The sequence below is a fragment of the Oncorhynchus mykiss genome, chromosome 7 (assembly GCF_013265735.2).
Source record: "Oncorhynchus mykiss isolate Arlee chromosome 7, USDA_OmykA_1.1, whole genome shotgun sequence".
Classification (NCBI taxonomy): domain Eukaryota; kingdom Metazoa; phylum Chordata; class Actinopteri; order Salmoniformes; family Salmonidae; genus Oncorhynchus; species Oncorhynchus mykiss.
In genome coordinates, this window is record NC_048571.1 from 5,806,664 (window position 1) to 5,832,213 (window position 25,550).

A 25,550-nucleotide genomic window follows, 5' to 3' on the forward strand; every position below is an offset into this window, starting at 1 on the left:
TATGCTGTTAGATATATAGTTTAATATGCTGTCTGCTGTTAGATATATAGTGTAATATGCTGTTAGATATATAGTTTAATATGCTGTTAGATATATAGTTTAATATGCTGTTAGATATATAGTTTAATATGCTGTTAGATATATAGTTTAATATGCTGTTAGATATATAGTTTAATATGCTGTTAGATATATAGTTTAATATGCTGTTAGATATATAGTTTAATATGCTGTTAGATATATAGTTTAATATACTGTTAGATATATAGTTTAATATGCTGTTAGATATATAGTTTAATATGCTGTTAGATATATAGTTTAATGTGATGTCTGCTGTTAGATATATAGTTTAATATACTGTTAGATATATAGTTTAATATACTGTTAGATATATAGTTTAATATGCTGTTAGATATATAGTTTAATATGCTGTTAGATATATAGTTTAATATGCTGTTAGATATATAGTTTAATATGCTGTTAGATATATAGTTTAATATACTGTTAGATATATAGTTTAATATACTGTTAGATATATAGTTTAATATGCTGTTAGATATATAGTTTAATATGCTGTTAGATATATAGTTTAATATGCTGTTAGATATATAGTTTAATATGCTGTTAGATATATAGTTTAATATGCTGTTAGATATATAGTTTAATATGCTGTTAGATATATAGTTTAATATGCTGTTAGATATATAGTTTAATATGCTGTTAGATATATAGTTTAATATGCTGTCTACTGTTAGATATATAGTTTAATATACTGTAAGATATATAGTTTAATATGCTGTTAGATATATAGTTTAATATGCTGTTAGATATATAGTTTAATATGCTGTTAGATATATAGTTTAATATACTGTTAGATATATAGTTTAATATGCTGTTAGATATATAGTTTAATATGCTGTTAGATATATAGTTTAATATGCTGTCTGCTGTTAGATATATAGTTTAATATGCTGTTAGATATATAGTTTAATATGCTGTTAGATATATAGTTTAATATGCTGTTAGATATATAGTGTAATATGCTGTTAGATATATAGTTTAATATGCTGTTAGATATATAGTTTAATATGCTGTTAGATATATAGTTTAATATGCTGTTAGATATATAGTTTAATATGCTGTTAGATATATAGTGTAATATGCTGTTAGATATATAGTTTAATATGCTGTTAGATATATAGTGTAATATGCTGTTAGATATATAGTTTAATATGCTGTTAGATATATAGTTTAATATGCTGTTAGATATATAGTTTAATATGCTGTTAGATATATAGTTTAATATGCCGTCTGCTGTTAGATATATAGTTTAATATGCTGTTAGATATATAGTGTAATATGCTGTTAGATATATAGTTTAATATGCTGTTAGATATATAGTTTAATATACTGTTAGATATATAGTTTAATATGCTGTTAGATATATAGTGTAATATGCTGTCTACTGTTAGATATATAGTTTAATATGCTGTTAGATATATAGTGTAATATGCTGTTAGATATATAGTTTAATATGCTGTCTGCTGTTAGATATATAGTGTAATATGCTGTTAGATATATAGTTTAATATGCTGTTAGATATATAGTTTAATATGCTGTCTGCTGTTAGATATATAGTTTAATATGCTGTTAGATATATAGTTTAATATGCTGTTAGATATATAGTTTAATATGCTGTTAGATATATAGTTTAATATGCTGTCTGCTGTTAGATATATAGTTTAATATGCTGTTAGATATATAGTTTAATATGCTGTTAGATATATAGTTTAATATGCTGTTAGATATATAGTTTAATATGCTGTTAGATATATAGTTTAATATGCTGTCTGCTGTTAGATATATAGTTTAATATGCTGTTAGATATATAGTTTAATATGCTGTTAGATATATAGTTTAATATGCTGTTAGATATATAGTTTAATATGCTGTTAGATATATAGTTTAATATGCTGTTAGATATATAGTTTAATATGCTGTCTGCTGTTAGATATATAGTTTAATATGCTGTCTACTGTTAGATATATAGTTTAATATGCTGTTAGATATATAGTTTAATATGCTGTTAGATATATAGTTTAATATGCTGTTAGATATATAGTTTAATATGCTGTTAGATATATAGTTTAATATGCTGTCTGCTGTTAGATATATAGTTTAATATGCTGTTAGATATATAGTTTAATATGCTGTTAGATATATAGTTTAATATGCTGTTAGATATATAGTTTAATATGCTGTTAGATATATAGTTTAATATGCTGTTAGATATATAGTTTAATATGCTGTTAGATATATAGTTTAATATGCTGTTAGATATATAGTTTAATATGCTGTTAGATATATAGTTTAATATGCTGTTAGATATATAGTTTAATATGCTGTTAGATATATAGTTTAATATGCCGTCTGCTGTTAGATATATAGTTTAATATGCTGTTAGATATATAGTTTAATATGCTGTCTACTGTTAGATATATAGTTTAATATGCTGTTAGATATATAGTTTAATATGCTGTCTACTGTTAGATATATAGTTTAATATGCTGTTAGATATATAGTTTAATATGCTGTTAGATATATAGTTTAATATGCTGTTAGATATATAGTTTAATATGCTGTTAGATATATAGTTTAATATGCTGTTAGATATATAGTTTAATATGCTGTTAGATATATAGTTTAATATGCTGTTAGATATATAGTGTAATATGCTGTTAGATATATAGTTTAATATGCTGTTAGATATATAGTTTAATATGCTGTTAGATATATAGTTTAATATGCTGTTAGATATATAGTTTAATATACTGTTAGATATATAGTTTAATATGCTGTTAGATATATAGTTGAATATGCTGTTAGATATATAGTTTAATATGCTGTCTGCTGTTAGATATATAGTTTAATATGCTGTTAGATATATAGTGTAATATGCTGTTAGATATATAGTTTAATATGCTGTTAGATATATAGTTTAATATGCTGTTAGATATATAGTTTAATATGCTGTCTGCTGTTAGATATATAGTTTAATATGCTGTTAGATATATAGTTTAATATGCTGTTAGATATATAGTTTAATATGCTGTTAGATATATAGTTTAATATGCTGTTAGATATATAGTTTAATATGCTGTTAGATATATAGTTTAATATGCTGTTAGATATATAGTTTAATATGCTGTTAGATATATAGTTTAATATGCTGTCTGCTGTTAGATATATAGTTTAATATGCTGTTAGATATATAGTTTAATATGCTGTTAGATATATAGTTTAATATGCTGTTAGATATATAGTTTAATATGCTGTTAGATATATAGTTTAATATGCTGTTAGATATATAGTGTAATATGCTGTTAGATATATAGTTTAATATGCTGTTAGATATATAGTTTAATATGCTGTTAGATATATAGTTTAATATGCTGTTAGATATATAGTTTAATATACTGTTAGATATATAGTTTAATATGCTGTTAGATATATAGTTGAATATGCTGTTAGATATATAGTTTAATATGCTGTCTGCTGTTAGATATATAGTTTAATATGCTGTTAGATATATAGTGTAATATGCTGTTAGATATATAGTTTAATATGCTGTTAGATATATAGTTTAATATGCTGTTAGATATATAGTTTAATATGCTGTCTGCTGTTAGATATATAGTTTAATATGCTGTTAGATATATAGTTTAATATGCTGTTAGATATATAGTTTAATATGCTGTTAGATATATAGTTTAATATGCTGTTAGATATATAGTTTAATATGCTGTTAGATATATAGTTTAATATGCTGTTAGATATATAGTTTAATATGCTGTCTGCTGTTAGATATATAGTTTAATATGCTGTTAGATATATAGTTTAATATGCTGTTAGATATATAGTTTAATATGCTGTTAGATATATAGTTTAATCTGCTGTTAGATATATAGTTTAATATGCTGTCTGCTGTTAGATATATAGTTTAATATGCTGTTAGATATATAGTTTAATATGCTATTAGATATATAGTGTAATATGCTGTTAGATATATAGTTTAATATGCTGTTAGATATATAGTTTAATATGCTGTCTGCTGTTAGATATATAGTTTAATATGCTGTTAGATATATAGTTTAATATGCTGTTAGATATATAGTTTAATATGCTGTTAGATATATAGTTTAATATGCTGTTAGATATATAGTTTAATATGCTGTCTGCTGTTAGATATATAGTTTAATATGCTGTTAGATATATAGTTTAATATGCTGTTAGATATATAGTTTAATATGCTGTTAGATATATAGTTTAATATGCTGTTAGATATATAGTTTAATATGCTGTTAGATATATAGTTTAATATGCTGTTAGATATATAGTTTAATATGCTGTTAGATATATAGTTTAATATGCTGTTAGATATATAGTTTAATATGCTGTTAGATATATAGTTTAATATGCTGTTAGATATATAGTTTAATATGCTGTTAGATATATAGTTTAATATGCTGTTAGATATATAGTTTAATATGCTGTTAGATATATAGTTTAATATGCTGTTAGATATATAGTTTAATATGCTGTTAGATATATAGTTTAATATGCTGTTAGATATATAGTTTAATATGCTGTTAGATATATAGTTTAATATGCTGTTAGATATATAGTTTAATATGCTGTCTGCTGTTAGATATATAGTTTAATATGCTGTTAGATATATAGTTTAATATGCTGTTAGATATATAGTTTAATATGCTGTTAGATATATAGTTTAATATGCTGTTAGATATATAGTTTAATATGCTGTTAGATATATAGTTTAATATACTGTTAGATATATAGTTTAATATGCTGTTAGATATATAGTTTAATATGCTGTTAGATATATAGTTTAATATGCTGTTAGATATATAGTTTAATATGCTGTTAGATATATAGTTTAATATGCTGTTAGATATATAGTTTAATATGCTGTTAGATATATAGTTTAATATGCTGTTAGATATATAGTTTAATATGCTGTTAGATATATAGTTTAATATGCTGTTAGATATATAGTTTAATATGCTGTTAGATATATAGTTTAATATGCTGTTAGATATATAGTTTAATATGCTGTTAGATATATAGTTTAATATGCTGTTAGATATATAGTTTAATATGCTGTTAGATATATAGTTTAATATGCTGTTAGATATATAGTTTAATATGCTGTCTGCTGTTAGATATAGTTTAATATGCTGTCTACTGTTAGATATATAGTTTAATATGCTGTTAGATATATAGTGTAATATGCTGTTAGATATATAGTTTAATATGCTGTCTGCTGTTAGATATATAGTGTAATATGCTGTTAGATATATAGTTTAATATGCTGTTAGATATATAGTTTAATATGCTGTCTGCTGTTAGATATATAGTTTAATATGCTGTTAGATATATAGTTTAATATGCTGTTAGATATATAGTTTAATATGCTGTTAGATATATAGTTTAATATGCTGTCTGCTGTTAGATATATAGTTTAATATGCTGTTAGATATATAGTTTAATATGCTGTTAGATATATAGTTTAATATGCTGTTAGATATATAGTTTAATATGCTGTTAGATATATAGTTTAATATGCTGTCTGCTGTTAGATATATAGTTTAATATGCTGTTAGATATATAGTTTAATATGCTGTTAGATATATAGTTTAATATGCTGTTAGATATATAGTTTAATATGCTGTCTGCTGTTAGATATATAGTTTAATATGCTGTCTGCTGTTAGATATATAGTTTAATATGCTGTCTGCTGTTAGATATATAGTTTAATATGCTGTCTACTGTTAGATATATAGTTTAATATGCTGTTAGATATATAGTTTAATATGCTGTTAGATATATAGTTTAATATGCTGTTAGATATATAGTTTAATATGCTGTTAGATATATAGTTTAATATGCTGTCTGCTGTTAGATATATAGTTTAATATGCTGTTAGATATATAGTTTAATATGCTGTTAGATATATAGTGTAATATGCTGTTAGATATATAGTTTAATATGCTGTCTGCTGTTAGATATATAGTTTAATATGCTGTTAGATATATAGTTTAATATGCTGTTAGATATATAGTTTAATATGCTGTTAGATATATAGTTTAATATGCTGTTAGATATATAGTTTAATATGCTGTCTGCTGTTAGATATATAGTTTAATATGCTGTTAGATATATAGTTTAATATGCTGTTAGATATATAGTTTAATATGCTGTTAGATATATAGTTTAATATGCTGTTAGATATATAGTTTAATATGCTGTTAGATATATAGTTTAATATGCTGTTAGATATATAGTTTAATATGCTGTTAGATATATAGTTTAATATGCTGTTAGATATATAGTTTAATATGCTGTTAGATATATAGTTTAATATGCCGTCTGCTGTTAGATATATAGTTTAATATGCTGTTAGATATATAGTTTAATATGCTGTCTACTGTTAGATATATAGTTTAATATGCTGTTAGATATATAGTTTAATATGCTGTCTACTGTTAGATATATAGTTTAATATGCTGTTAGATATATAGTTTAATATGCTGTTAGATATATAGTTTAATATGCTGTTAGATATAGTTTAATATGCTGTTAGATATATAGTTTAATATGCTGTTAGATATATAGTTTAATATGCTGTTAGATATATAGTGTAATATGCTGTTAGATATATAGTTTAATATGCTGTTAGATATATAGTTTAATATGCTGTTAGATATATAGTTTAATATGCTGTTAGATATATAGTTTAATATACTGTTAGATATATAGTTTAATATGCTGTTAGATATATAGTTTAATATGCTGTTAGATATATAGTTTAATATGCTGTCTGCTGTTAGATATATAGTTTAATATGCTGTTAGATATATAGTGTAATATGCTGTTAAATATATAGTTTAATATGCTGTTAGATATATAGTTTAATATGCTGTTAGATATATAGTTTAATATACTGTTAGATATATAGTTTAATATGCTGTTAGATATATAGTTTAATATGCTGTTAGATATATAGTTTAATATGCTGTCTGCTGTTAGATATATAGTTTAATATGCTGTTAGATATATAGTTTAATATGCTGTTAGATATATAGTTTAATATGCTGTTAGATATATAGTTTAATATGCTGTTAGATATATAGTGTAATATGCTGTTAGATATATAGTTTAATATGCTGTTAGATATATAGTTTAATATGCTGTTAGATATATAGTTTAATATGCTGTTAGATATATAGTTTAATATGCTGTTAGATATATAGTTTAATCTGCTGTTAGATATATAGTTTAATATGCTGTCTGCTGTTAGATATATAGTTTAATATGCTGTTAGATATATAGTTTAATATGCTATTAGATATATAGTGTAATATGCTGTTAGATATATAGTTTAATATGCTGTTAGATATATAGTTTAATATGCTGTCTGCTGTTAGATATATAGTTTAATATGCTGTTAGATATATAGTTTAATATGCTGTTAGATATATAGTTTAATATGCTGTTAGATATATAGTTTAATATGCTGTTAGATATATAGTTTAATATGCTGTTAGATATATAGTTTAATATGCTGTTAGATATATAGTTTAATATGCTGTTAGATATATAGTTTAATATGCTGTTAGATATATAGTTTAATATGCTGTTAGATATATAGTTTAATATGCTGTTAGATATATAGTTTAATATGCTGTTAGATATATAGTTTAATATGCTGTTAGATATATAGTTTAATATGCTGTTAGATATATAGTTTAATATGCTGTTAGATATATAGTTTAATATGCTGTTAGATATATAGTTTAATATGCTGTTAGATATATAGTTTAATATGCTGTTAGATATATAGTTTAATATGCTGTTAGATATATAGTTTAATATGCTGTTAGATATATAGTTTAATATGCTGTTAGATATATAGTTTAATATACTGTTAGATATATAGTTTAATATGCTGTCTACTGTTAGATATATAGTTTAATATGCTGTCTGCTGTTAGATATATAGTTTAATATGCTGTTAGATATATAGTTTAATATGCTGTCTGCTGTTAGATATATAGTTGAATATGCTGTTAGATATATAGTTTAATATGCTGTTAGATATATAGTTTAATATGCTGTTAGATATATAGTGTAATATGCTGTTAGATATATAGTTTAATATGCTGTTAGATATATAGTTTAATATGCTGTTAGATATATAGTTTAATATGCTGTCTGCTGTTAGATATATAGTTTAATATGCTGTTAGATATATAGTTTAATATACTGTAAGATATATAGTTTAATATGCTGTTAGATATATAGTTTAATATGCTGTTAGATATATAGTTTAATATGCTGTTAGATATATAGTTTAATCTGCTGTTAGATATATAGTTTAATATGCTGTCTGCTGTTAGATATATAGTGTAATATGCTGTTAGATATATAGTTTAATATGCTGTCTGCTGTTAGATATATAGTTTAATATGCTGTTAGATATATAGTGTAATATGCTGTTAGATATATAGTTTAATATGCTGTTAGATATATAGTTTAATATACTGTAAGATATATAGTTTAATATGCTGTTAGATATATAGTTTAATATGCTGTTAGATATATAGTTTAATATGCTGTTAGATATAGTTTAATATGCTGTCTGCTGTTAGATATATAGTTTAATATGCTGTTAGATATATAGTTTAATATGCTGTTAGATATATAGTTTAATATGCTGTTAGATATAGTTTAATATGCTGTTAGATATATAGTTTAATATGCTGTTAGATATATAGTTTAATATGCTGTTAGATATAGTTTAATATGCTGTCTGCTGTTAGATAAATAGTTTAATATGCTGTTAGATATATAGTTTAATATGCTGTTAGATATATAGTTTAATATGCTGTTAGATATATAGTGTAATATGCTGTTAGATATATAGTTTAATATGCTGTCTGCTGTTAGATATATAGTTTAATATGCTGTTAGATATATAGTTTAATATGCTGTTAGATATATAGTTTAATATGCTGTTAGATATATAGTTTAATATGCTGTTAGATATATAGTTTAATATGCTGTTAGATATATAGTTTAATATACTGTAAGATATATAGTTTATTATACTGTAAGATATATAGTTTAATATGCTGTTAGATATATAGTTTAATATGCTGTTAGATATATAGTTTAATATGCTGTTAGATATATAGTTTAATATGCTGTTAGATATATAGTTTAATATGCTGTAAGATATATAGTTTAATATGCTGTTAGATATATAGTTTAATATGCTGTTAGAGATATAGTTTAATATGCTGTTAGATATATAGTTTAATATGCTGTTAGATATATAGTGTAATATGCTGTCTGCTGTTAGATATATAGTTTAATATGCTGTTAGATATATAGTTTAATATGCTGTAAGATATATAGTTTATTATACTGTAAGATATGTAGTTTAATATGCTGTTAGATATATAGTTTAATATGCTGTTAGATATATAGTTTAATATGCTGTAAGATATATAGTTTATTATACTGTAAGATATATAGTTTAATATGCTGTTAGATATATAGTTTAATATGCTATTAGATATATAGTTTAATATGCTATTAGATATATAGTTTAATATGCTATTAGATATATAGTTTAATGTGATGTCTGCTGTTAGATGTATAGTGTAATATGCTGTCAATAGTGTCCATGTCCTGTGAGACTCACTTGTCGCTGGCACACACTCTGAAACAGCCCATCAGTTGCTCAGCAGCTTTCTCCAGCATGTCTCCCAGTTTGCCTTTTCCCTTCCTCAGGAGCTGCTGCTCTGCCTGGAAAATCATTCTACAATCATCAAACCCCTCCTATAGGACAATAATACTACAATCATCAAACCTCTCCTATAGGGCAATACTACTACAATCATCAAACCCCTCCTATACTACTACAATCATCAAACCTCTCCTATAGGACAATAATACTACAATCATCAAACCCCTCCTATAGGACAATACTACTACAATCATCAAACCTCTCCTATAGGACAATAATACTACAATCATCAAACCTCTCCTATAGGACAATAATACTACAATCATCAAACCTCTCCTATAGGACAATACTACTACAATCATCAAACCCCTCCTATAGGACAATACTACTACAATCATCAAACCCCTCCTATAGGACAATAATACTACAATCATCAAACCCCTCCTATAGGGCAATACTACTACAATCATCAAACCTCTCCTATAGGACAATAATACTACAATCATCAAACCTCTCCTATAGGACAATAATACTACAATCATCAAACCTCTCCTATAGGACAATACTACTACAATCATCAAACCCCTCCTATAGGACAATACTACTACAATCATCAAACCCCTCCTATAGGACAATAATACTACAATCATCAAACCCCTCCTATACTACTACAATCATCAAACCCCTCCTATATGACAATACTACTACAATCATCAAACCCCTCCTATAGGACAATACTACTACAATCATCAAACCTCTCCTATAGGACAATAATACTACAATCATCAAACCCCTCCTATACTACTACAATCATCAAACCCCTCCTATATGACAATACTACTACAATCATCAAACCCCTCCTATAGGACAATACTACTACAATCATCAAACCCCTCCTATAGGACAATACTACTACAATCATCAAACCCCTCCTATAGGACAATACTACTACAATCATCAAACCCCTCCTATAGGACAATACTACTACAATCATCAAACCCCTCCTATAGGACAATACTACTACAATCATCAAACCCCTCCTATACTACTACAATCATCAAACCTCTCCTATAGGACAATACTACTACAATCATCAAACCCCTCCTATAGGACAATACTACTACAATCATCAAACCCCTCCTATAGGACAATAATACTACAATCATCAAACCCCTCCTATAGGGCAATACTACTACAATCATCAAACCTCTCCTATAGGACAATAATACTACAATCATCAAACCTCTCCTATAGGACAATACTACTACAATCATCAAACCCCTCCTATAGGACAATAATACTACAATCATCAAACCCCTCCTATAGGACAATACTACTACAATCATCAAACCTCTCCTATAGGACAATAATACTACAATCATCAAACCCCTCCTATACTACTACAATCATCAAACCCCTCCTATAGGACAATACTACTACAATCATCAAACCCCTCCTATAGGACAATACTACTACAATCATCAAACCCCTCCTATAGGACAATACTACTACAATCATCAAACCCCTCCTATAGGACAATAATACTACAATCATCAAACCCCTCCTATACTACTACAATCATCAAACCTCTCCTATAGGACAATACTACTACAATCATCAAACCCCTCCTATAGGACAATACTACTACAATCATCAAACCTCTCCTATAGGACAATAATACTACAATCATCAAACCCCTCCTATAGGACAATAATACTACAATCATCAAACCCCTCCTATAGGACAATACTACTACAATCATCAAACCCCTCCTATACTACTACAATCATCAAACCCCTCCTATAGGACAATACTACTACAATCATCAAACCCCTCCTATAGGGCAATACTACTACAATCATCAAACCCCTCCTATACTACTACAATCATCAAACCTCTCCTATATGACAATACTACTACAATCATCAAACCCCTCCTATAGGACAATACTACTACAATCATCAAACCCCTCCTATAGGACAATACTACTACAATCATCAAACCCCTCCTATAGGACAATACTACTACAATCATCAAACCCCTCCTATAGAACAATACTACTACAATCATCAAACCCCTCCTATACTACTACAATCATCAAACCCCTCCTATAGGACAATACTACTACAATCATCAAACCCCTCCTATAGGACAATACTACTACAATCATCAAACCCCTCCTATAGGACAATACTACTACAATCATCAAACCCCTCCTATAGGACAATACTACTACAATCATCAAACCTCTCCTTTAGGACATGACTTTTCCATCACTGGATCAGAAGCATTTTAGAGCACAATAGTTTATGTTCACTTACATTGTTGGCAAATATCCGCAGGTCCAGCGTAACAGCGAACATCACTGGCAAGGCCCTAAACAGCACATAGAGCAGTCATCCTACAGACGTGTATATGTAGAATAGAAAAACACTAAGGCCAAATTGATCAAAAATGTAATTTTACATGCTTATCCTTACCAGTTCTCCTCTTTGTGAGATTGGAAGGCCCTCAAGAATGACGTAGAAAGTCAAGGACGAACCGCAGAGAAACCATGACAGAACAGTTTGGAAATGGACCAGTCGATAGCACGATATGTGCTTTCGCATACATCTTGTGTGTATGTATATATTTGTCAGGCAGGGATGGGGAGTGATGAGAATATGTATCCAAAGTAATCTCCAGAAATGCCAAAAGGATATTGGACCACCAACGTCTGACATTTGTACGCCTCAACAAAGTCGTGGTTGGACACTGCATAGGTGCACCTCAAGTGTGCTGCAACCATCTCATCGTACGGGACTTCCAGCACCTGTTGGCACTTCTCCTCTGGACTGGCGAGCTGCAGGCATACATACAGTCATGTTTCTAAAGCAAAACACAGAGGGTGTTATCTGAAGAGATACAAGTGTAACAACAGGTCAGCAGGACTTGAAGGCATGGAAGGTTGAATAGCCTGAATAGCCTCACCTGGAGACGTGGGTTAGCCACATGTGGGTGTTTGAATGACAGCAGTTCTGCACAAAAACTCCCCTCATGATTATCAATGGCCTCATACACCTGGGAACAGGTAAGCAACATGGTGTGAACTGAGCATGCGTGACTAGTGGTGAACACAAAGAATAGCTAAATGAAAGTTTGTGCTAAGGAAGAAGACTGCTAGCTATATGGGTTCACTTGATAACCGGTAAGATAAAATAGAAAAATGGCTACCTGTTGGAGATACTGGTTGATTGTTATGTGCGCCATTGCAGCCAGGGATGTGAACCTACGAAAAAGTTTAAATAATAAAACAGATATTTAAGCAAATCCGCTAAGCGGCAAAAGCTCTGAATCTGACAACATAACTACTGTGCTATGGCTATTGGCAATTTATCTAGCTAGTTAACGTTACTAGTATATTAGCTAATAATTTAATTCAGTATCACAACGAGTGTGATGATTAAATTGGGATCAATATAATGTAACTTTTTTGTATCGTTTTAACTAACGCTAGCTAGGTAGCATGCATTCATTCATTAACTGTCAAGGACCACTAGATTGTTGCTGATAATGATACATCAACGTGTAACTAACGTTAGCTAGCTAGTTTACAAAGCCAGTGGTCCCCAATTCTTTTCGGTTATTGTACCACGAATATAATGTTATGTTGCTCTGCCCAGAGTACTGTACCCCCTCATGCGCATTTTACCAGTAAAAGCCTATAGTCTCATGAGTCTTCTCAAGTATCCCCTGTAGATAAGCCAGGGCTCCCTAGTACCTACCCCTGGTTGGTTGGGAACCACTGTACTAACCTAATGGCATAATTCCAATGTATCCATAGCTACCTGTTGTGGTTAAATTTCTGTTTAAAATGTATTCGCGTTGTTGAGCTGTAGCTACACAAATCACTTCCGGGTCAATGTATTCCTTCAGCCTTCAAAATAAAAGTCCCCCCACGTACTACAATAGTCTAGCTATAACTTTGTCGCCTCCCTGTGCTTATTAGAAGCTATGCACAATGAAATCTCTGCTCTCGCAATCTCTCGCTCTCATACACACACACACACACACACACACACACACACACACACAAACTCACACACACACACAGTGCCTCCGTGATCTATGATGTGTCTGGCCCTGTTGGAGGGAGTGTTTCACGCTACGCTGTGTGATTAATGGAGGAGTGAGAATGGGCTCTTAAAATAGAACCTGCAGAGTGCCGCTAGCCTTGTGTGTCTGTGTGTGTGTGTTCCTGTGTGTCCTGCAAACCTGTTCACAATGTTATGATATCACAGTGATTCTACCTTCCTCAGCTCAGCACGTGGCCCAGTCCCTCCCCCTCCACTCCCTCTAACCCCATCCACTCCCTCTAACCCCTCCACTGTCTATAACCCCCTCCACTGTCTCTAACCCCCTCCACTGTCTCTAACCCCCTCCACTGTCTCTAAACCCCTCCACTGTCTCTAACCCCATCCACTGTCTCTAACCCCATCCACTCCCTCTAACCCCCTCCACTGTCTCTAACCCCCTCCAATCCCTCCAACCCCTCCACCATCTCTAACCCCCTCCACTCTCTCCATTCTCTATCATTCTGCAGCTCCTCTTCTCAGGTTGCTGAGGTATCACAGCAACATATTGGATCCCAGCCGGGGTATGGATTGCCGGCATGCCCTCTAAAGTGACTTTGGTATAGGCCATGAAGCCGTGTGTGTGTGTGTGTGTGTGTGTGTGTGTGTGTGTGTGTTGGAGGGAGAGAGGCTTCCCAATGGGAGCCTTGCAACATCCAGAGATGCCAACATAGCACAGCTAGAACAAGGACACTGTAGGTGACACTGCAGTAACTTCAGTTCTCTGAAAGACCTGTCAAAATCATACATGTTAAATATCTTTGCCCTCATAAAACAACAGTGCTGTCATTACATCCAAGAACATCTGCTTACTGTAGATTTCGCAGCTGTCCCCTCTGTTGCCTAGCAACCTGCTGCCCCTGTTTTGATGATGTCAAACTCAGGAGTCACATCAGTAATAGCCAGGCGTCTATTTGAGGTCGCTGCTGGGCACAATTGTGACAAGGTTTCAGAAGATTTTCAATTTCGGCACACCAAAAGCTCTTCATCCCTCCTTCATCCCACTCAGTGTCTTTGTACAGACGCAACGGAAATGCCACCAATGTACGTACACTGACTGCAAATGACTCTCCTTACTAGGACTCTTTTGAATTGCTGTCTCATTCCGTGTTCAGGGGAGCTGTATGAAAAAGCTCTCTTTTTGTCCCCACCCACAATACCTCAGAGAGCATCTTTTTTTCCGGGTACCTCTGATGGGAAAGACAGGGTAAAGTATCACATTGAACGCTGCTACCCAGAGCCAAAAATGAGTACAAACTGTACTCTGTACTCTGTACTGTAAAACCTGTTTGGCATAGCAACATATAAGGAGCCTATAAACTCTTAATATAGCTTTGTGTTTACAGGGAGCCATACAGTCTGTATACTGTAAATAAAACCCCTATTTGATCTTCCTCTACATTTTGCTGTGCTGGCATGAGTGTCATTGTGCTAGAGCTCGTCTGATGGGCGTTTCATGTCGTGGCTGACACTAGTTGACTCTCGTGTGAAATCCTAATCCACTCAGTTTGAATAACCTTCCAAAATTACCTTCTCTTTTTTAAAGGGCAATTCCGCCACTTTTCAACCTCATAATCATTATCTCCAGCACCATACCAGTGTCTACATACTGAATGTGAAAATGTCATGTTTCTATGATCTGTGGTTAAAAAGATCCTAAAAACAATGCTTCTCTGTGACATCACAGGGTTGGATTAAAATGAAGGAAAAACTGTGATTTTCAAAAGTTTCTAGCCAGGGGGAAAGTATTTTCTTGCTCCCCACACAACTGCAAATTTAATTGTGTTTTAAAATCACTGTTTAAAATGCTTTTACTTTTGATGATGTCATCGGGTAGAACTTCTTAACTTTATATATTTTTACAAAACGAAAAGAAATGGTCGGTTTTCAAAAATGCATACACTGGTATTGTACTGGAGATAATAAATATGAGGTTGAAAAGTGGTGGAATTACCCTTTAAGTGGTGCTTAATAGAGTCTGAGTGCTCTTCATAAGGACATTTTGCCTGCTAAAAAAAAGTAGCATAGAAAGTAGAAATCTTTACGTGTGCCCCATCACTATTGTGTGACAGCATATCAGTCGGTGATGTGAATGGAGCAAACCACAGTACAGCAAATCCCCAAGCTCTGTTACTGTTGAGCTGTTGAGCTGCCCCCTGCTGGCAGGGCCAATCCCCGGCCGTAAGCCAAGGTTGTGCTAGCCCCTCTGCTGATGGGGCCAGCCACTGGTCATGGACCGGGGTTGAGCTGGCCCACCATTGTGTAGGAAGCCTAGGGGGTGAGTTGATGGGGAGGCCAGACCCTGGTCGTGGACTGAGGCTGGTAGGTGGCCTCCCGGCAGGGTGTTCGTAAAGGGCTGAATGCAGGTGAGCAATTGGCATGGTCACGGCTCTATGTCCATTTTTGGAGTTCTTTGCTAATAGGCCGCATTCCAATTTGGGTGTCTGGGCCCATACATGGAGTTCCTCCTCCGGGCAACTTCGAATATGAAAGTCTGTACCCATATATGGAGTTCCTGCTCTAAGGCTGAATTTCAATACCCGAGACAATGCCCATATATGGAAGTTCCTGCTGTGGATTAGCTGTGTTGTCTGAAGCTTAAAGCTCTCCTCACGAAACTGCGTTATAAACTAGACTCATGAGGTCGGCTGTCAGATTAGTTTGTGTGATGATGAGACATACAGTAACTGCACACATGCATAATTTACAATAGGCCCAGTCCAGCCGACGAGGGCAGAGGAACCTTATGTTGACCTCAGTCTGACCTTCCTGTCACATAACTTGTAATTACTAATGAGTTAAATTGATAGAAAAGTAGATTAAAAATACTTATTTTTGTGAATTGACATGAATCAAGGTTTTCTGCTGGTGTCCCTCTGACAGATGCACTATAATACTGCATATTACTCACATTAGTGTTGACCTTAGTTAATTACCCTGTAACGTCAGCTTTAGCTGACTCATTTAGTTTTGCTATTCTACTTTCCCTACCTCTTTTAATTAGGTAAATTTGAATAAAAAAAATCCCAGGAAGCTATTAAGTAACAAATAGTTAGATAAATGTCTTAGAATATATGACAACATGTATTAAATACATTTGCTCTCACAGGTGACAATGCTGCTTTGCATTGCATATTCTGTGGATATTGGGTTAACAAAGCCACCTGAAAAAGTGGCAGCCAGTAAGAAATATCATAGAATTACAAATTAGAATACTAGAATGGAGATGAACCTTCTTATGATGGTCCAAAGGTCATCCATGTTGGTCGACCACGGTTTGCCAGTGCTGTGATAAGACATTTAGTAAAACAATCAATGTGAAGAATTTATCTGCACTGTATGTTTTTTAGCTAGCTAGCCAGCCAATTTGAGAAGAATGATTCCATACATTTTTCAAATTAATTCAGTGATAATGCCCGAGAAGCCGGTGTTTGGAGGATATATTGGCATGGGTGTAGATAGGCCCGAGACGAAGTCAATTTATTCTCCAAACACCGTCTTCAAGGGTATTATCACTTTTATACAACTGGTTACCAACATATTCAAATAGTGATTGACATATTTGCATTAAAAACTTTATTTTAATGAATTTATTCATACTGTTTCATCCTTCCACAAGATGTAGTCCTGACACAAATCTAGGGTTGCTACCCAAGCCGGCTGGTTGCTCGTTCTATTGGTTTGGTTGCTTGAGACGCGACCCAGTCGTTCAGTCTTTTTCTTCTGTATCTATGGACACAATCCTGTTGTTGTGTCTTTGGCTATGCCGGATTAAGTGATATGACATGCTATTCTATAAAATCATTTCTCCGTAATTAATATTACCTGATTGAGCTAATCATGTAAATGTAATTAACTAGAGAGTCGGGCACCACGAAATAATATTTATCTTCCGAATAAACTCCTAAAGACCTAGTAATATTTTACATCAATAGCAGTCAATATTAATCGTCATCTTAATTCAGTCTCATCTGAAAGTTGTAAATTCTTGGTTATCTGCACGAACCCTGGCTATCAAGTTGAATCAGCAATACAAAATTGGGTGTCATTATTTATTTACTAAATACCTAACGAATCACACAGAATTACACATACACATATTTAAATCATAACTTGATTACAAATTACGTCATAAAGGAAAACGTCCCTTGCGGGCGGAACAGATATGACAGCTGGTTACACAAAAGAAAAGGGCTGGGTTTGAGTGAAAGAGCGGGAAGACTGAGGAACAAAGGGCGAAGCTGTGCTATCGTAAATAAAGTATCTTATGCATTCTAAATTACCGCCCATTTGGAAAAGGAAAATGCAATAAATATTTACTCTGAGCTGCGTTTCGGTAGGTTGGTGGTAGATGGAAGGCCGTGTTGCCCAACCGAGTCCTTTGTCCTTTGAAGAATGTCTCTGCTGGTAAATTGAGTACGTTGTAGTAACGTCATTGTGTGGTAGACGGGATACTCTCTCGGTTCCTTCCTAACCCTAGTTTGCAGCGGCTGTTGCTAATAAGAGTTAAAAGTTCATACCATTCGCAACCAAAGCTCACGCTGATGTTGGCTTCGTTCTGTAGTTATTATCTGAATTATTCTGACATCGTACCGTCGTCCCCACATCCTCGAAACAGGAGGTTATATTGTCGTCAAGGCTTTATATAGGAAGGGAGAGGAGGGCGCGTTTGAAAAGTTTTATAGCCCATGTCCCTTCACAGGGGCGGGCCACTGATTGAGCAGACCTTATGAAAACCCAAATCTCACATTTTAGAAGCTAAAATCACATTTCATCCCATCACAAATAATTTCATATTCAAACATTTAAATTTAACAACAATTCTATGTGAATCCGATAACTCTGATGTGTAGACTTTCCACTGTAGAGTTTATGTCATCTTATCATTGATGAGAATGTCTCAGATGACAACTGAACTGACATCATATTAATTAAGTACCACTGCATATGATCAATTGGTTGGATTTCCAGAATATAGTTAATTTCCCCCCACCTTCTGATGTTCCTAGAATCTCTATGTTAACCAAGGGTTTTGCAAATGTAACATCAGTAGGGTAGAGAGAGAAAAAAGGGGGGAAGAGGTATTTATGACTGTCATAAACCTACCCCCAGGCCAACGTCATGACACTGTCGTTCATTCTAAATGTTCCATTGCCATACTAGCTGGAAACGTTCTTACCCCTTGCTTGCTAGCTAGTCAACTACGGCCAACTGTTGTTCAGAGGAACTAGCCAACAACACAGCTAACACAATCACTTCAAGCTGTAAAGACTGCTAACTAGCTGCACGTTTTACCTTTTTTCAATTGACAGTTCTTTGTATATATCCATAAAAATGATGCCAGCTGATTCATGATTTCGACTGGCAGAGAAACGCTGCCTGTCTGCTTCGTCCCGACTCCCGACACGATCATTACTATGGGACAGCTGGAGATCTAATTTGAATATTGAAACAATGTTGCAAATGTCAAAGAGACAGACAGGAAGATGTACACAAATCTCCACGGTTGAAAACTAAATGTTGGTCTACAATAGGTATTCCCTAACTGGGGCACCACCAGGGGTATGCACAATGCCATCGGGGGTACACCAAATAAAAATGTGATAAACAAATTCCAACCGGGCTATACCTTTAGGTGAGGTTCTTTTCTCGCCTGAGTAGCCTTGCTTCACTGATAAAAATCTAATTAAACCATCTAGTGTTCAGCAAAATAGCAACACAATGTCAAATACAGGTAGCCTAGTCAAATAATTAACATCCAATCACATTAACTGTTACTCTCTCACGGGAATTCCACTAACGGTCCGTATGTAGCCAAACGTAGCTGCTGCTCATGTTGGTATCTGTACTGATGGCGCAAAAGCCATGACAGGGAGACATAGTGGAGTGCTAACGCGCGTGCAAGCAGTTGCTTCCGACGCCACTTGGGTACACTGCAGCATCCACCTAGAGGCTCTTGCTGCCAAGGGAATGACTGACAGTTTGAAAAACATTTTGGACTCTACAGTGAAAATGATTAACTTTGTTAAAGCAAAGCGCTTGAACCCTGGTGTATTTTCTGCACTATGCAATGATATGGGCAGCGACCATGTAACTCTTTTACAACATGCAGAAGTGTGCTTGTTATCAAAGGGCAAAGTATTGTTTTTTAAAATTTTGACGAGCTTAAAGTTTTCTTTACTGACCATAATTTTCACTTGCATGATGATGCGTTTCTCACACAACTGGCCTATCTGGGTGATGTTTTTTCTCACCTGAATGATCTGAATCTAGGATTACAGGGACTCTCTGCAACTATATTCAATGTGCGAGACAAAATTGAGGCTATGATTAAGAAGTTGGAGCTCTTCTCTGTCTGCATTAACAAGGACAACACACAGGTCTTTCCATCATTGTATGATTTGTTTGTGTGCAAATGAACTCAAGGACAATGTCAAATGTGATATAGCGAAACGGATGACACAAACAACTGGATTGGTTATTCCTTTCATGCCCTGCCTCCAGTCCACTTAACGATATCTGAACAAGAGAGCCTCATCGAAATTGCAACAAGCTGTTCTGTGAAAATGGAATTGAATCAGAAGCCACCGCCAGATTTCTGGATTGGGCTGTGCTCAGAGTATCCTGCCTTGGCAATTTGCACTTTGCAACCACGCACCTATGTGAGAGTGGATTCTCGTCCCACACTGGCATAAAAACTACATACAGGCACAGATTGTGTGTGGAAAATAATTTAAGACTATCTCCAATACAACCCAACACTGCAGAGTTATGTGCATCCTTTCAAGCGCACCCTTCTCATTAACCTGTGGTGAATTATTCACAATTAATAAAAGGTTTAGTAATTTAATAGGATGTCTATGAGAGTTATCAGCAATAACAAAAACTAGTACACTCTTAGTCTTCCAAAAGGGTTCTTCGGTTGTCCCCATAGAATAACCATTTTGGGTTCCATATAGAACCCTCTGTGAAAAGTGTTTTTACATGGAACCCAAAAGTGTTCTACCTTTTGTTACTGAGCTCCAGAGCCTGAGCATTCTGCAGCTGAGGTCTACTGTTTCAGCCTGTGATGTGTACTTTCTGCATATAGTGGCACATTCTATAGGGCCGCAGAGTCCTGAGTATAAGTCTAGTCAGCAGTAAGGATCAATGCACACTCATCTTCCTATACTGTGGATTGTTTTCCCTGTAAGAGAGAAAGCTAAGATTTCAGACAACTTGTGCTGCAGTGAAAGTGGCAGATATGGAAACTCATGTTGTTTCTGATTAGTAGTTCTGTAGCTGTTGAAAGTGGTTCATTTCTCAGGTGTAGTGACACGTCAAGTGAGTGATCTCCCTTGTGACTGAAGGCGGTGTCTAGTAACCTTGATGCGAGTCACTTTCTCATTGGATGGAGTGTCACAGAGTTCACCTACTGCATGGCAGTAATATGGAGAGGCACGGTGCAGGCTTTGCCTCTATTTATCATCCTGCCATGACGCAGAGCAGGTGAGGCGAGATGCAGCAGGAAGAGGGAAGGAGGGAGATAAAGGATGATAAGTCATAGGAATCTAAAACCGTCCATAGTTTGCAGAGAAATGAAACTCTTACAGTTTGCATAATAGATCAAATATGGATAAAATAGAATTATACTCCTAGACACAATGGGTACAGTAATACATTATGAGGAGTTATGGGTGTGGTGGTTGCTAGGTGCTTATTTCCCAGTTGTGTTCTTGTGTGTGTTTAGTGTGTTCTGTAAGCATTGTCTGCAGGGCGGTGCACTATTCTCACATCCTCTGTTGACAGTCAGCAGTGTTCAGGATCTAGTGTTCAGGATCTAGTGCACTAGACCAGTGTTTCCCAACTCCAGTCATCAAGTACCCCCAACAGTAAACATTTTATTGTTACTCTGGACCTAAAGTTAATTCAGTTTTAATACTGTCATTTTCACCTGACTTTGTTTCACTTGGTGGTCTTTTGTCATTGTCAGAGCTTAGAGGAGTCTCTGTGGTGCTACAGGTGTAGGATGTTAATTTGATCACTCTTTTGTTGCTGAGAATTCTTCTGCAGCCTCGTGATTTGCATAAATTCACTGAAAACCCACACTAACACACAGTTCTATTAACAGTATGGCACTTTTCATGTTGCTCACATTTGACCAGTTTTAGCCTTACCAAAGATCAAGCAATTAAATGTTCATTATTATTTTGTGTGCCAATATAGGTCAAATTAAGATCCAACATCTGTACTGTATTAAGGTAAATATAGCTTGCAGAACAAGGGAATTACTATTTCTAACTGGGGCAAAGCGCACAGAAGTTTTACACTACACCAAAGCCTTTGCTCAATTAGATACAGTAAACATCCCGAGGGAACCAGAAAGAGGCAAATTGTTGTTATGATTTGGAAGAAAAGCTTATGTCAGCCATAATGACAACCCTGACTGTTGCCCTGGTAATCAAACCATTCAGCAGGACAATGACACCATTGAGATGGGTTTCAAGTGATCTGGCTCTGGTTACGAGCTCCGCAAAGACCATGTTTATCTAATACGGTGTTGGTGTGTCTCTGCTTTCACCATGGGGAAAAACGACACTGTACACACACACACACACACATTTTTCTCTCATGCTGGCATCTTTTGTTACAGACTGATTGGCATGGGTTTCGTTCTGCCTGATGCCACTGACGTGCTTAGTGCGGGGTAATCCAAACATAAGCCGCAAAGTTAGATGAGTTTTTTGAGCTCTGGGTTCATTTATTTCTCTCTCTTCTTAGCCTAGTCCCTATAGAGTCTGGTTAGCTAGGGAGCACAGAGTCTAGAGATAAAGGACAGTCAAGGACAGGTTCCCGGCCTCCAGCATATTAGGGCCTTTGATTAGGCCTAGTGTGTGGGTAGTGGGCGCGGATGGGCTGACAACATACCTGGAGTGGCAGTAAGTAGCTAGAAGTTAACTCTAATAACCACTGGCACTGTTATAATGAGTTATAATGGCTCTGAAAACGTAATGAGCTTAAAGAGATTCTTCACCCTAAAATCAAAGTTTCCGTACTTCAAAAGAGGTTCAGTGGATTCATATGCCATGCTATCTGATGTTTCTGACCCGACAGCTTTACAGGAACATCTGCCAGCCTCCTAAATCGATTAAGGGAAATGATTGGCACCGTTTAATAGGACGATTAGCCATGTAATCTTAGTTAACCCAAATCGTGCGTAACTTGGTCAGATGCTCAATGTCCACTAGAGATGACGAGCCATGTAAAACTCTTCTATAATTGTGTCCCATGGCCTTGTTTGACTTTGTTCAGTCTGCAATGGAGGCTGTCTGTCAGTAGGGGGCCACCTCCAATATCTGTGACATCAAACTAGAACTCAAATCAAATTGTGTTGGTCACATACACATGTTTAGCAGATGTTATTGCGGGTGTAGTGAAATGCTTGTGTTTCTAGCTCCAAGAGTGCAGTAATAGCTAACAATTTCGCAACAATACACACAATTCACATGCATCTAAAGGAATGGAATTAAGAATATATAAAGATTTGGATGAGCAATGTCTGAGCGGCATAGACTAAAATACAGTAGAATAGAATACAGTATATAAATATGAGATGAGTAATGAGAAATATGTCAACATTATTAAAGTGACTACCTGGTAGTCTACATTGTGAGAAAAGGCTAATATCGGTGCATACCTCTAGTCTTTAATCAGTCAAAGGAACTGAAACTAATCATTTCAAGTAAAATGGAGTGACCTTTTAGAGTTTCTCTTTATGCTTTAAAACCACACCTTCCTATAAGTGTTCATATTCTGCTTCATGCTAATAAAACATGCTCAGATGTTGATCTAAACTGAAGCCAGAACATGCTATTCACACTGAGATGCATGTTGACACTTTACAATGGGGTTGACTAACTTACTCATGTTGTACAACCCAATTTACAGCATATGGAAGGTGAAGGTGAAGGTGAAGGTGATCGTAGTGACAAGTAAAGGACTGCTTATATCACAGAAAGACACAGCTCCCTGTCTGCTGGTCTCTGAGAGGGGAGATACATGAGAGGGGAGATTGATGATCTCTCAATCCCAATGTGCTCCTGAGGGCAACTGTGGTACTTTTCCGTCACTCCGAGTGACGTCTGTGGAGGACACAACCTCGATTTAGAAACACTGCACTTATAGGACGACTCCCTGCAATCTGACTCTCTCTCTTCCTCTCTCTACTATCTCTCTCACTCTCTTTCTCTGAGCTCCAAATGCATTGTTGCTATTAATAACACAGCTTCCCGGGCTGAGCAAAGGGCTCTTTCCCTCCAGGCTGAGTGTGTGTGGGGGCGTGTGTGTGTGTGTGTGTGTGTGTGTAGAAGCATGTCGGAGTAGGACTCACACTGAAGGCTCCTCTCAATTATAATTGCTGTAACAAGACTGTTACCTTCATGGCTGTGTGGGGCTTCATGGGTATCTCTCTCCCAATGTTACTTAGAATAGGACTGACAGGACAGTAATCTATGAAATACATGGAGCAGTATTCCTCACAATACATTTCACATACTGTATATTTCAGTTGTAAAAAATGTCTCCATATACTCTATCTGCTGCATTATGGGCATTATCTGATGAGGGAACTATGATGGGAATAGGAGCAGGCAGTAGGCTATAGGTTTGGTGTGGGAGTGAGAGCCTGGGAAGTTGAAGGTTAGCATGCAGGAAGGACACTCCAGTCCACAGTAACTGCAGCAGTCTTCACTTTCTTCCTGTTCCCCTAGCCCATGTGATCTGCTGGGGGCGGGGCCTCTTCTCCCAGCCCTCCACTCACAGGAGGAGGATTCAGAAGGAGGAGTAGCCTGCTGCAAGGAAAGGGGCCCCTGTGAGTCAGTGCAGGTGATTGATTTGCTTTTCACACACGTAGAATAGTTCTCGTGCCAATAATCTAGAGATCAGCATGGTCGGCCACTACAGCCACGGTCCTCTACTCTCACTCCTGCAGGAGTCCTCATACACCTACCTGCAGGACGGGTTTGCCCGTCACACTGTCTGTCACTAACCAGCATGGAGGAGATGCAGTCATCCATCCATCCCTGTAAACTGGGTGGCTCACCTTACTAAACCACTACTGTCGGCGCTCAGGAGGAACTTAAACCTATGCAGGTAGCATGAACCTAATGGTACTCTGTGATTACAGATAGAGGTAGAGGAGAAAGTAGACAGGGTTGGCTAGGTGACTTTCTACTTGTAATCCGTTACAGCTACCTGTCCAGAATTGTAATCATTAATGTAACTTTTGGGTTACCCAAACTCAGTAATGTAATCGGATTACTTTCCCCTGAAGAAGACAAAAAGGATCCAACAAACAAATTTGTTGTGTCATCACAGTGGTCTCTGACATCATAGTGGTCTCTGACTTGTGGTCAGACTCGCTCAGGTGGAACCAACCCGAACCAACTTTTTTCCATGCTGAATTGAATGTCATTGAGAAAACAGAATGGTGTCAATGTATTTATTTTCGCAATCATCCTTTCTGAATTGAAAAGTAATCCAAGAAGTAATCATCTAGTATTATTTCAAACGTATCTGTAATTTGATTGCAATATTTTTACTGGTAATGTACCTGATTACACCGTTTTT

At 34.3% G+C, this 25,550-nt stretch overlaps 1 protein-coding gene across 4 annotated transcripts in view; it reads right to left on the minus strand.

The window, feature by feature from the left end:
- LOC110527206 (PCI domain-containing protein 2) overlaps nucleotides 1–13,764 on the minus strand; it is a 24,842-nt gene extending 11,078 nt beyond the window's left edge. Inside the window, exons 1-7 of one of the 4 annotated variants that reach the window (XM_036982187.1) lie at nucleotides 13,659–13,764; nucleotides 13,045–13,099; nucleotides 12,802–12,891; nucleotides 12,534–12,673; nucleotides 12,312–12,353; nucleotides 12,153–12,207; nucleotides 9,787–9,890 (exon numbers count right to left, since the gene is read on the minus strand). In XM_036982187.1, coding sequence (XP_036838082.1) covers nucleotides 9,787–9,890; nucleotides 12,153–12,207; nucleotides 12,312–12,353; nucleotides 12,534–12,673; nucleotides 12,802–12,891; nucleotides 13,045–13,080 — 467 coding nt within the window. In that variant the 5' untranslated portion in view covers nucleotides 13,081–13,099; nucleotides 13,659–13,764. Of the gene's footprint in view, nucleotides 1–9,786; nucleotides 9,891–12,152; nucleotides 12,208–12,311; nucleotides 12,354–12,533; nucleotides 12,674–12,801; nucleotides 12,892–13,044; nucleotides 13,100–13,522 lie in introns of all 4 variants that reach the window. The other 3 variants (XM_036982188.1, XM_036982189.1, XM_036982190.1) reach the window with 3 other exon arrangements.
- Between the last annotated feature and the right edge of the window lie 11,786 nt (nucleotides 13,765–25,550).